This window comes from Exophiala xenobiotica (assembly GCF_000835505.1).
Source record: "Exophiala xenobiotica strain CBS 118157 unplaced genomic scaffold supercont1.6, whole genome shotgun sequence".
NCBI lineage: Eukaryota > Fungi > Ascomycota > Eurotiomycetes > Chaetothyriales > Herpotrichiellaceae > Exophiala > Exophiala xenobiotica.
Window position 1 is genome coordinate 2552669 of NW_013562489.1, and position 11198 is coordinate 2563866.

General features: G+C 51.2%; 3 protein-coding genes across 5 annotated transcripts; 2 read left to right on the forward strand and 1 right to left on the reverse strand.

The window, feature by feature from the left end:
* Nucleotides 1–37: 37 nt before the first annotated feature.
* Nucleotides 38–1345, reverse strand: PV05_10231 (uncharacterized protein). Its single transcript, XM_013456648.1, has one exon. It carries the CDS (start codon nt 1317–1319, stop codon nt 693–695), a length of 627 nt encoding a protein of 208 aa, XP_013312102.1. The 5' UTR covers nt 1320–1345; the 3' UTR covers nt 38–692.
* Nucleotides 1346–1479: 134 nt separating this feature from the next.
* PV05_10232 (uncharacterized protein) lies at nt 1480–4268 on the forward strand. Its single transcript, XM_013456649.1, has one exon. It carries the CDS (start codon nt 1529–1531, stop codon nt 3671–3673), a length of 2145 nt encoding a protein of 714 aa, XP_013312103.1. The 5' UTR covers nt 1480–1528; the 3' UTR covers nt 3674–4268.
* Nucleotides 4269–4527: 259 nt separating this feature from the next.
* PV05_10233 lies at nt 4528–10773 on the forward strand. 3 transcript variants are annotated; one of them, XM_013456650.1, is made up of 4 exons: nt 4528–4882; nt 5496–6841; nt 6888–9510; nt 9604–10773. In XM_013456650.1, the coding sequence occupies exons 2-4, from the start codon at nt 5637–5639 to the stop codon at nt 10528–10530; spliced, it is 4755 nt and encodes a 1584-aa protein (XP_013312104.1). In that variant the 5' UTR covers nt 4528–4882; nt 5496–5636; the 3' UTR covers nt 10531–10773. The 3 variants fall into 3 exon arrangements, with proteins under 3 accessions (XP_013312104.1, XP_013312106.1, XP_013312105.1); XM_013456652.1 differs by having other exon boundaries at nt 6888–10773; XM_013456651.1 differs by lacking the exon at nt 4528–4882 and having other exon boundaries at nt 5082–6841.
* The last annotated feature ends 425 nt before the right edge of the window (nt 10774–11198 follow it).

An 11198-nucleotide genomic window follows, 5' to 3' on the forward strand; every position in this document is an offset into this window, starting at 1 on the left:
GATTGATGGGAATGGATGATGCTTTATTGATACCATTGGAGTACAACACTTCCTCTTATACGGTTGTTCGCATGGCGCTGGAGGCTTCTTTGCAAGTTTATAATAACATTCTGCAGGCTCATATTAGCTCACTGCTGTGTCACGCATGACATATAGTTTCTGAGAAATGTTGCCGGTTTCTATATTCCCACCACCACACTTCAAGCGACTTCATTATTTTCCTCAATAAAGTTCTCATCCATTATGACCTATTCGGCCAGACCTCTCATCTTTTGTTGAAGACGGCAACGCCGCCTCGCACATAGCGTGAGTGTTCAGCGGCAGAGGTTGTGGTCGGTACTTCAGCGCCAGTAAGAGCCCTTCCTTGGTTGCGCTAGACGTGAGCAACACTTACCACCGAACAGGGTCGAGGGCTGGCCACAGATATTTCTGGGTTGCGACTCCTCATGACCTAGGCGGCATCAATCTGAGTAACGGAGCGGGTCGTTGCACAGGCTTGGTGCGCTCATTCGGTTCTCCGGGGACTCTGAATGGATTTGACTCTTATTCCTCCGGGTTTGCAAGTACACCCGGCAGTATTGAGCCTGGTGATTGGCAAGCCGAACTGTTTCAACGGGTCCGCTGATCGATTGCTGCTTGTAGAGATGCTTGCATGACATTTGGTTGCTGTCATTTGTGATGCTGGCTCTGCTTCAAGAAATATCGTCCTCTTGTTCCTCAAGCGCAGCCTCCCTCTCCTCTTCCTGCTCCCGCAGGTGAATGCCCTCAACAAGTGTGTTGCCCTCAATACCCACCTCTTCGCCTTGATCTCCGTTCCGCGCCGCGCCCGGTGATTTGCCTTTAGTCTGTGCCGCTGTCTTTGCATTCTCGATCCTCTCCCTGACCAGCCTTGCAATTGCATTTTGTGTGCGGACGTCCAAAATCTTCATCTTTTCTGCCAGGTCTCGTTTCAAGTCCCAATTTGGCTTCTTGGGTTGGAGCTTGAATAGATCAATGCCTTTCTCCGCCTCGATCTCGTTCTGCGCGGCTTGTTCAGCGGTGGAAGCGGCTATGCGATCAGCTTGTTGCTCCAAAGTCTCAGCCTCCGCGATCGGGGCGTTCTCGAAGCCAAGTTTAGCATTCTTTGTGGACACATCGTAGTTTCTCCCAGAAAGGTACTTGTCGGTGGGCGCTGACTTGTGGTCCTCCTGTTCTTCGTCTTGCGCTCTGGGTTCCGTGACATCGGAGCCAGGCTGTTTGCGCTTCAGTGAAGCGAGTTTGGCGAGTCGGGCCTTGCGATCGACTGCTGCGGCATCTAGACTGGTATGTGTGGCAGACATTGTGCGAGAAGACCTTGATGGCTCCGATGGATGGTCGAGGAACGAATAATTTGAGATGTGAGAAGCCGTTCACTGTGCCGGAAGAGCTTCGGTTAAATTTCTGCGCTGCTAATCCAACTTTTGTATATCCGTCGCTTCAGGCAATCTTGCCATCCACCATCTTTCACTCTACGGCTGAACAGGCTCTTGGCCGATGTCCGCCCTTCTGAATGTCCAGCAAGTCATTCGGCTCTCTGATAACATGCTATCGACTTAGCAGACCAAATAAAGGCTTTAACCGCGCCGTTGTACGACAATATTTGACGCGGTTTCCCAGGCCACCTCCGAGAAACCATGAGACCTCTTTGGACCTGGAGCGTACGGGCTTGGATGCGCCACTATCATCTTCTCCAGAAATAAACCCGGCACCATACCTCAAACCCTGCCCGGCCGACCCTGTGGAGACCGATTCCATAACTGCGCCTTCTGAGAGCAATACCTATCTTCGCGACACCCAGGAACAGCTCTTTGAGATCGATTATCCTCATAATAAGAAAGATGAAGATGGAGAAGCTCAGCCAGACTGTGGGCTTATTAGTCCACGACCGGAATCTCATTGGCCTGCTTCCTCTCCCCTGAAGAGCTCTCGATGGAAATCGACACCCAGTCCTCTCGGTCCCTCTCCCAATTGGCAAACGTGGTTTGGTAATACGTGGAATAGCTTGTACAAACAATTGATATTTCCTGAAGATAAGGATCTTTCAAAAGCACGAGAACGCCTGGAAAAACATCGACTAGTGGCCGCAAGCTTCGTTCGGTATCCCGATGTCCAGACCTTGCATGCAGCCTGGCTGGACGTCCCGATAAGTACAAAGCAGGAACTTCTTCCCTCGATTCTCGCAGGCTGTCTTGCCGACTCAGCGCGCAAGACCCTGATGATGCTCACGATGCTTAAAGGCCTCCCTCGTGCCTGGAAGACACGTTGTGAATGTTTGTGTTATCTCGACTTGGTGCACCGGGAGGAGGTCGACGCCTCTTCGAAACTGCGAAATCTATTCAGCAAACAAGTCGAACTGGTATCTCGGGTCTGGACATGGCCTAAAGATGGAGGATTTCCGCCAGCATTTCTCGCCCTACTCCTCCGCCACAATGGAGAGGAGCGATGCACAAGAATAATAGACACCGTCCTCGCCCGGCATAGGATGGTGCCAGTGCCAGTGCCGCTCATCCTGATCATGGTTGATCACTTCACAAAAGTTGGTGACGCGAATCGAGCAATTGAAATGCTCTCTCGGATACCAGTCGAGCAGCGTAAGAACTTTCAAAAAGAAATGCTCGATCGATTCGGAAATCTTATCAAACTCGACACCATTGTAGAAACGGATGGCGTGCGTAATTTCCAATTGCTGCCGAGACTAATGGACTTTGGCATCACCATGGACGCAAAGATTCATAATCTCATTATTGAGAGAGCAATCGCTTTGGGAAGGCCCGCTGTTGCTTGGGAACTGTTCCGGTTCATGGAAGCTGAGGGTATCGATGTTGATGCCCGAAGGCATCTTCTTCTGTTGCGGGACAGTTTTGACCGAGATGATCATGATCACCTGGATGAAATCATGTCCGCAATTCATCGACGCGAGGACTTGTACGACGATCCTTACCTGGTAACATATATGATGCATATCATTAGGGTCGTATGTCGCATTGACCGCCAGTTGTCTGCAGAAAGCTCAGTGTCCCACATTGTTGCAATCTACGATAGAGCATACAGTCGAGTCCCCCTTGTCAAGCTTGGCCTCATCGAAACCCTTCCGGCAGAGCGAGCCTTTCAGCAGCAGCCTCCCGAGCCGCCCCCAGCCGTACTAGCGTTCACGATATGGGCTTTCACGCTTTGTCAAAACGATGAACGGCAGGTATCGCGATTGTGGCACTGGATTGTGCATATGATCAAGCAACAAGACAGATCAGTTCGTGAAGCGGCGGCCCATGATGTTTTATATAACGGCTTCATCCACTTTTACAGTCGTCATCCTTCAACTCTGGACAAAGCTCTTGGAGTGGTGCAAGAGATGATCGACCTCCAGCTCTGCATACCCACGAAACGTACCTGGAGCGAGATTCTGTGCGGCTTCTTGCGACATGGTGAAGATGAGACGGCTGCAAAGATATGGCGGAACATGCTGTCAAATCAGATGCGCTCTAGTAAGCCCGGTTGGGAGTTTCTGCTTACAAGATTCGACAAGTCTCTTCTGGCAGGCGAGATTCAGGACGTGCTTAACGAGAGGCGCATGCCGGAGGGATTCGAGCCTACTTTCGGTGAAATTGAAGGCGCTTCTCCGGAAAGCCCAGAGGCGAAGCAAGCAGCCACAATTTGATCGTGATCCTTCCTAGTCAACATGTTTCTTCCTAGCTGGTGTGCTGCAGACATGACTCGACCCCAACTCGCCACGATCGGCCTGTTTGAACAAGATCCGAAGAAACAATCAGGCTGTAAGAAGTTGCATACTGGGACTAGGGGGCAAGGGTCCCCTGTGGCGGGGTTCGCACCCCGGCCCTGCGGGCCCTCCTCCGTCCTAACTTTCACGGGTCCTTGTCATGTCAAGTCCTGACGTGAATCGGTGCTTGAGGTCCTCTGCAGAGTATAGCCACCTTAGGTAGCTTTCGAGTGGCTGGAAGAGTCAAGCGGTGTGAATTAGGCTGGTGAGGCTGAGACTCCATCTGGACCAGGAGCAGGTGCGGGTGGAAATGGTGATGCTCTCTTGTGATCTTCCGTCGGGGGCCCCACCAAATGCCTAGAAGAGCATGGTGGAAAAGCCGGGAAACCCCCATCTTTAGGCGGTTACTATAGGGCTATGATAAGCCTGAATTAGGAGTCGCCGGATTGAGGTAGTCCGCCATCTAGGATGTGCTCCCGTAGTGAAGGGCGACATGCAATACGTCGTAGATGCTCAGCTGTGACGGAGTTGCGACACGATGGCTGGGCGCGGAATGCGCTGGCCCGCCTCGATTGGGCGGGGTAGTATATTCTGTTATTCCTCCAATAGAGATCCCGGGTGGTGGGGGGATGCTCTGTTTGAGCACTAGACGTGCTGGCCCAATCATATCAACAATAGAGGGGGGCTAGGTCCCACTTAGCGAGCCACTACCCCAACCCGCCGCTATCATCTCAAGCTCGCCCATTCCTCTCTGTTGAGTCTCCGATTTCGATTTCTTTCTCTTTCTTCTCAAGAATCAGATCACAATACACATCCCAATGCCCACTTAAACTACTTCCCAATAACAGAAATTCGTATCCTTCCCATGAGACGGCTATTGTGTCCTTCTTCTGCTTTACCTTGCATCCTGTTCGTGCGATGATTTTTGCTGTGCGCATTGATCTGCCTATTCTGTCTGGCCCCCAATTAGCCGCCAGGACAACAACATTCAACGTGTTGCCTGTTTCCTCGCAAACCGGCGCACCACTTCCACTTTACAGATTGCCTCTTTAAGTATCCGGGTCATGATGGATTGAATCAGCCAAAGTTGAGCCTTGCTGGGTGTCGTGCACGAAATCTATTCACGGCAGATTTTTCAAAGAACGGCGGGTAAGTTCAACTTTCAAGTTCTTCTCTGTCTCACAAATTTCCCTCCTATGTTTTCATGATGAGTCACTGGTAAAAGGTCTGATTGCAAGTTCTTTGTCACTTGCGGTTGTAAAAGTCCAGATTGTCTCTTAGTCGGATGAGAAGACTAGTTGTCTATGAACGATCTGTCTCAACGACACACCGGCATCCTACCAACACTCCATTCCGCAATCCACAATAATGCAAGATTGGTGATCTGTGAGCAACCAGATCTGCCTCTTTGGAACTTTTGTGCACATCAAACCCATTTTCAACACCACAAAAATGGGGCTCGCCTTTCGAATTCAGTGGATGCTCGAGCCAATGGCAGCGGTGTACAAGTTTGAGTTCTTCAAGATCAAATGCGGGACATGGAGCGTCTGTTGTTCTGCTGAGAGTGCATGTTTAGATGGCCTACTAGTGGCATCTGTGATTTCTCTGTCTACATTGAGATTCGGCCTGGCCCTCATCACAACCCAACTGACCCAAAGTGAAGACCGAAATAAACTGAAAAGACCTGATTAAGAAAGCGAAACGTTTTTCTTGCAATCTCACTTCTGTTGGGTATCTGACGCTGACTTGATGATTCTTCCAGCGCCGTCCAGTTTTTCGACGCACTCCTCAACAAGACGATCAGCTTGCATGAGATGAGGTTCCTGCTGCCTTCCTCATAAGCTACTGCAGCTACGGCACATGTGAATTCCCTGGAATTCCTTCCAATATTACGACTAGCCAGATGGACGATCAGAATACTGTGCTAGTGGGCCGGTCTAACACCACGATCAAAGATGGCAGCTCAACCAGTAGCGTTGGCTGGAATTCCACACTGCACCCGAAGCCAGGCAAAGCGGGCCTGGCTGCAACTTTCGATGTTCCGCCTCCTACTGCGCCGCGTTCGATGAGGCGGGACATCTCACCACCACCTTTGAGGAGGTCAGACACTTACCGGCCTTCTGAGCCTCAGGAGCGACGAGGACAGTTTGACTCGTACAGGCCTGTACCTTCTCGCCACAGTGGCCATATTCACCCTGAAAATAGATATCCTGTATACGACCGCTACCGGCCCTATACAACGCAGGACGATGGCAACGTGGACCACCAGAGAGAGCCAAAGTATCCCTCAAGAGGCTATGATATAGGTGCTCCCGAGACAAGAGTGGGTGGGCCACGACGGTACTTGTGGTGGTCAAAGGATTCTCGGGAAGACAATCGCAAAAGTGTAATAGTCGGACAGAAACGTGTGCAGCCTTCAACTTCGGACCTCGGAACATACTCTGACAAAACTGGCGGCTCAATGAGTCAGTCCGCCTCAATTCCTCGAAGACAGGAGACGGAAAAGCAGGTGGCCCCAAACTTGAATAATACACTGCAGCCTATCAGTTGTGCAGGGCTGGCTACCAAGAACAACAGCCCTATGGGGCAGCAAAACGTTTCTGAGGGAGATTCGGAGGTCGATATGGAAGTCGATGATGGCCACAGTGGCGACTTCCAAAACTCATTGAAGGCATGCGCACCAGGCTTGGCGTCATCTGATGATAGTCCAACCCGCGATTCGTCTGCTCTTCCCTTATCTCACGCGTCAACACCGAGGATCATCATCCCTCAACTGCCAGAAAGTCCGCCGTATAGCCCCCCACTCTCAATCCATTACGATTCAGATGACCATCGGCAGTATGGGCGCTCCGCTGCGGTTGACAAAGAGACAATGATTGAGGCGCTCGATAAAGGGACCTGGGTTAAAACGTCACACGGCTTTGCAGGCCTGTGGCTACCGCATTCTTCCAATGCGGAGACTGCATCAACATCTTCAACGACGTCCCGGACCAAAAATCTATGCAAAAGCTGTCGTACGCCTGGGAGTCAACTCACTCCTCTGGTTCCTTGCAGTAGTTGCCGGCGAGGTTTTCACAATCGATGCGGAAACCCAAAGCCCACTGAAAGGTAATACAATTCTGGCTGTTCTTGACATTACGCTGACCGCCACTAGTGAGAGACTCGAAGACTTCGTGTGCGGACGATGCTTGAAAAAGGAACGAGAAGCTGCAAGTAATAACTATTCTGAAGCACCCAAAATCATTTCCGATGCTCCCACAATCGAAGACAACTCCCCTCCTGCCAACGCGACGCAACCTTCTACCAATCGCACCGCAACCACAATAAAATGGGCCGGACCGGAAAAGAGCGACAGCGGTATGACAAGAAACATGACTGGCCGCCCAAATATGCTACATGCACAACAGCAGGCTCAATCGAGCCCTGGCAGTGCTGCGCAGGCGGCGAATGTGGTCCCGGACGCCGCGATTCAAGGTACTCGATATAAACACATCACATGTCCTAAGTGGCAGTCCGACGGTTGCTTTCTTGCTGAAGCACATTGCGAATTTGCACATAACGACACTGGCCGCTCTGCACCATTCGGAAGTCAGCGTGCAAAAGATTTCACATGCCCTAGATGGCTGTCCGGGATTTGTCTGAAGACAGAGACTGACTGCCAGTATGCTCATGCCAACACCGGCCTATACGTCGGCGCAGATCATAAAGCTTCCAAAAAGCACATTACATGCTACTACTGGTATACAGCGGGGCGTTGTCGACTGGCCGATGAGGTTTGCCTCTACGCCCATGAGGATACTGGTATAGTCGCCTGGCAGCCCACCAAAGAAGCCCAGGCGAAACCGGGAGAGCCCTGTTTGAAGTCTTATACATGTCCTCGATGGGAGGCGCGTGAGCACTGCAAATGGGTGGGCAAGACGTGTCCTTATGCACATTGGCCTGGAGGAAAGTCTTGCTTGACGATGGACGAGCCACCAGAGAGCAGACAAAGCGCAGAAACACCTCCTCCTCAAGCATCGATCCCCCCTTGGGCTAAGAGTGCACGTCGAAGTCCGGTCGCGCTTCGTGCAACGATTGCGTTTCCTGACCGTGTGTCACAGATTTCTACTGAAGAGATTGATCAACCCTTTTCACTCTCGTCCGAGAGCTTCGTGGGTCAACGTCAGAAGTTGCCGAGCGAGCCCTCGAACTTGAACGTTAATGCACAATCGGCGGCAGCAGACTCCCCTATTAAACACAAAGCCAAGCGGTCAAACGTAGACCCGCGAAAGAGGAAAATAGCTTCAACGATGTCCTCTCGGGTCCCTATACCCACCTTGACGTTGCCAGCTGCAATGAGTCCGACTATGAGCCAGACGATTCCAGCAGGCAAGAAGTCGTGCGAGATCTGTCAAAAGACCATCTTCAACACTAGCCGCTGTGTCGAGTGCAGCGACGGAACAACAGGATCGAACGAAGCCGCACCGTCGGCTGAAGTGAGTGTGAGCATGACCCAGACCAACATATCGTCGTTCGTCGAAGATGGGGTTCCTGAAGAGGTAATTGAGGATGACATACATATAAGCCTTCGGCGGCCACCTAACGATGCTCTACTTCGGGAAGCTCTCGTGGCTAACAGGTTGAAACGATCTGCACCAGAAGATAACTTGTTTGTCAGCAAGAAACCCAAGCTGTCATTATCAGCATTGGAGCAGGTCAAAGATGCAGCTGCTGGAGCGTGCGTGTCTGGTCCTGCTGGGGCCACGGGCGAGAGAAGACAATCTCTGGAGGAGTTGACCAGACAAGCTATGATTGAGAAGGAGAAGTCGACCGATACGCAACAGGCTGGACCACAACTGGAGCTCGTCGAGCAGACGCAAACAGAGACAGACGCTGTCCAAGAGACATCACATCTTCATCCGTCAGGACCTCCGAGCTTGACTACACCCGGCCAGAACAAGGGAGTTGATCCCTCGCAGGATGAAAGTGCTCGAACTACGGGCAGAAGCCACATTAACCCTGAGCCTCCCTATTCAAAGTTCTCGAAGAACGAGCATGAGGTATTCTCAGTTGCATATGCTCAGTACCCCGGTAATTTCGAAAAGATCGCAGAATTCTTCCCAAGAAGAACTATGCAAGACTGCTTCAAGCATTACCGTATCACGAGGCACCGAGACAATGCTCCTACGGATATACATAACCCTGGAACTGCCCCAAGCGTCGACAGTCAACTCTCGTCGGAGCAGAGTTCTGTTGACGATAGGACTTCGGTACTCCATACTCAGACTGGCCGCGCCATGGCCGGGCCGAATGTTGTTCGGCCTGAATCGCAGCATTTGAGCGAACAGTCTGTTCCAGTCACTGCTGGAGGCGATTCTCGGATTCTTCTCACGACGTTCTCGCCAAATGCAAGCCAAAACGTGCTTTTGCCTAACGGCCTGCTGAAGCGCTGTTGTAACTGCAGTAAAGGCCACAAAAGATGCTTTCACGACATGACCGGCAACTTGGACGCGGAAAAGTGCTCTAGATTTCTGCGCGAGCACAACAATCAATATCCAGGAAGGAATAAAGTGGCACGTCGCGAGTGGAACGAGATCGTACGAGTGGCGCGCACTGCTTTATCTGATGAACCTGAATCGCAGAGTGCAGATACCCCATTCAACCAAGACGACCATGTGGAGGATGGCGCATCAGTGAATGGTGAGGTGATGGATGTTGACGAACTTGTCTCGCAGAGTGCAGATACTCCAGTCAACCAAGACGAGGATAGAGAGTGTGGCTCATCAACGAATGTTGAGGTGATGGATATTGACGAACTTGTCTCGCAGAGTGCAGATACTCCAGTCAACCAAGACGAGGATAGAGAGTGTGGCTCATCAACGAATGTTGAGGTGGTGGATCTTAATGAACTTGAGGATGAGGAGGGTGATTCAGAAGACGACATTCCACTGCTCCAAGTGCGGCGGCAATCATATAGGCGTCAACAAAGCGGCACACCCCAGCACTCCGCCACATCACGCGCTGAATATGGCGATGTCCGGCAAATCAGTGGTTTGACGGCGGTCAACGACATGCAGGAGACGGGAATATCAGACCCGTGGCGGGCCTCCACAAGTTCCCGGCCTCTGTTTGAAAAGAGTATATCGGTTGAAGGAGCAAGCAATGGTTTACTTTCACCTTTTCAGCCACCAATTGCAGGTCCAGGTTTACAGCGACCGTGGTCCAAAGCCGACAAGGCAAAGGCAATAAGGAAATTGCAAGCCCGTGGGGTGGTGTTCGAGTCAGATTCAGACGAAGAGATGGACGACGACCCAGTATACGAGCTGCCTTCCCGACGTATTGATCCCCTATGGCAACCTCAACAGTCAATGGACTTGCTGGAAATTGACCGATGGCGTGCTCAGAAATTCGAGCGTAGGTCTTACGCAAGCTCTGAGGTGCGACCCTACAAGAAGCAAATTGTCGGGAATTTACTCAAATACCAGTGTCGAGACCGTAGACGAAGATTCGGCAATCCTCATCAAGAAATCAGTCGGCACGTACCGGATGTTGAGGTCCGAGCATGGGTGCAGCGAAATTTACAGGAGGGACAACTTGAAGTGCCTGAGCTTGTCGAAGAGGAGAAAATGATGACGTTCCGCCAGTTCATAGGGATACCTGAAACGCCTGTCATCGTGCAAGGAAGAAACAAAGATGAATTGGCGTTCATGGAGGGAAAAGGCGGTCAAGAAAAGACCCGATACGGAACTGGGATTGCTGCTTTACGATCACGCAGAAAGAAAGAGGAAGATAAGTTTCCTTTTGTGTATTATAGGTGAGCGCAGCATGAAAAAGGTAATCCATTGTATTGCGCTGGCGTGTGGAAACCACGCAAGAGACTGTACCCAGAAAGAGGTGGCCGATTCAAGCGTCAAGCACCAATTTGAATTTCTAATTGGAAGAACCTCCACCAACGTGGGAGCGATTGGAGCGATGGCTGCTTTGTTGCTTTACTCCGTTCAGTTTCTAGTTGAAACTGAAAGAAGTAACTTAACGTTAGATCGAATCTCACAAAGATCCACTGATTACCACTGCAGCTTTTACGCCGTTCATTTGATTACAAATCTTGACCCGCTGGCCTGGAACCGATAAACAACTGCCCAACTCGTATATGAGGACCATTGCAGCAAATGTTCTGCCACTTATCCTACGCCTTATGGTTGTGCGCATTCTGCAGTATTGTCTTCTAATATGGTTGTCTTGCGGCCATCTTCCGTTTCAATCTCGCAGTGGTCGGCTGTACATGCGGTTGTAACGTGAGGAAGGGTCCTCTGGTGGCATGACGGGGCAGCCAGCGAATATTCTTTGCCGGACCCTAACGCTCGAAGCCTCAAATAGAAAACTGTGTATAGCCGAACAGGTTCTGTTCTGGTTGGCTTCTTCCTGTGCAGCGAGGTGTTCATTCCATGACTGAGGAGACTTTCACGACAGAGGGACCCTGTACCGA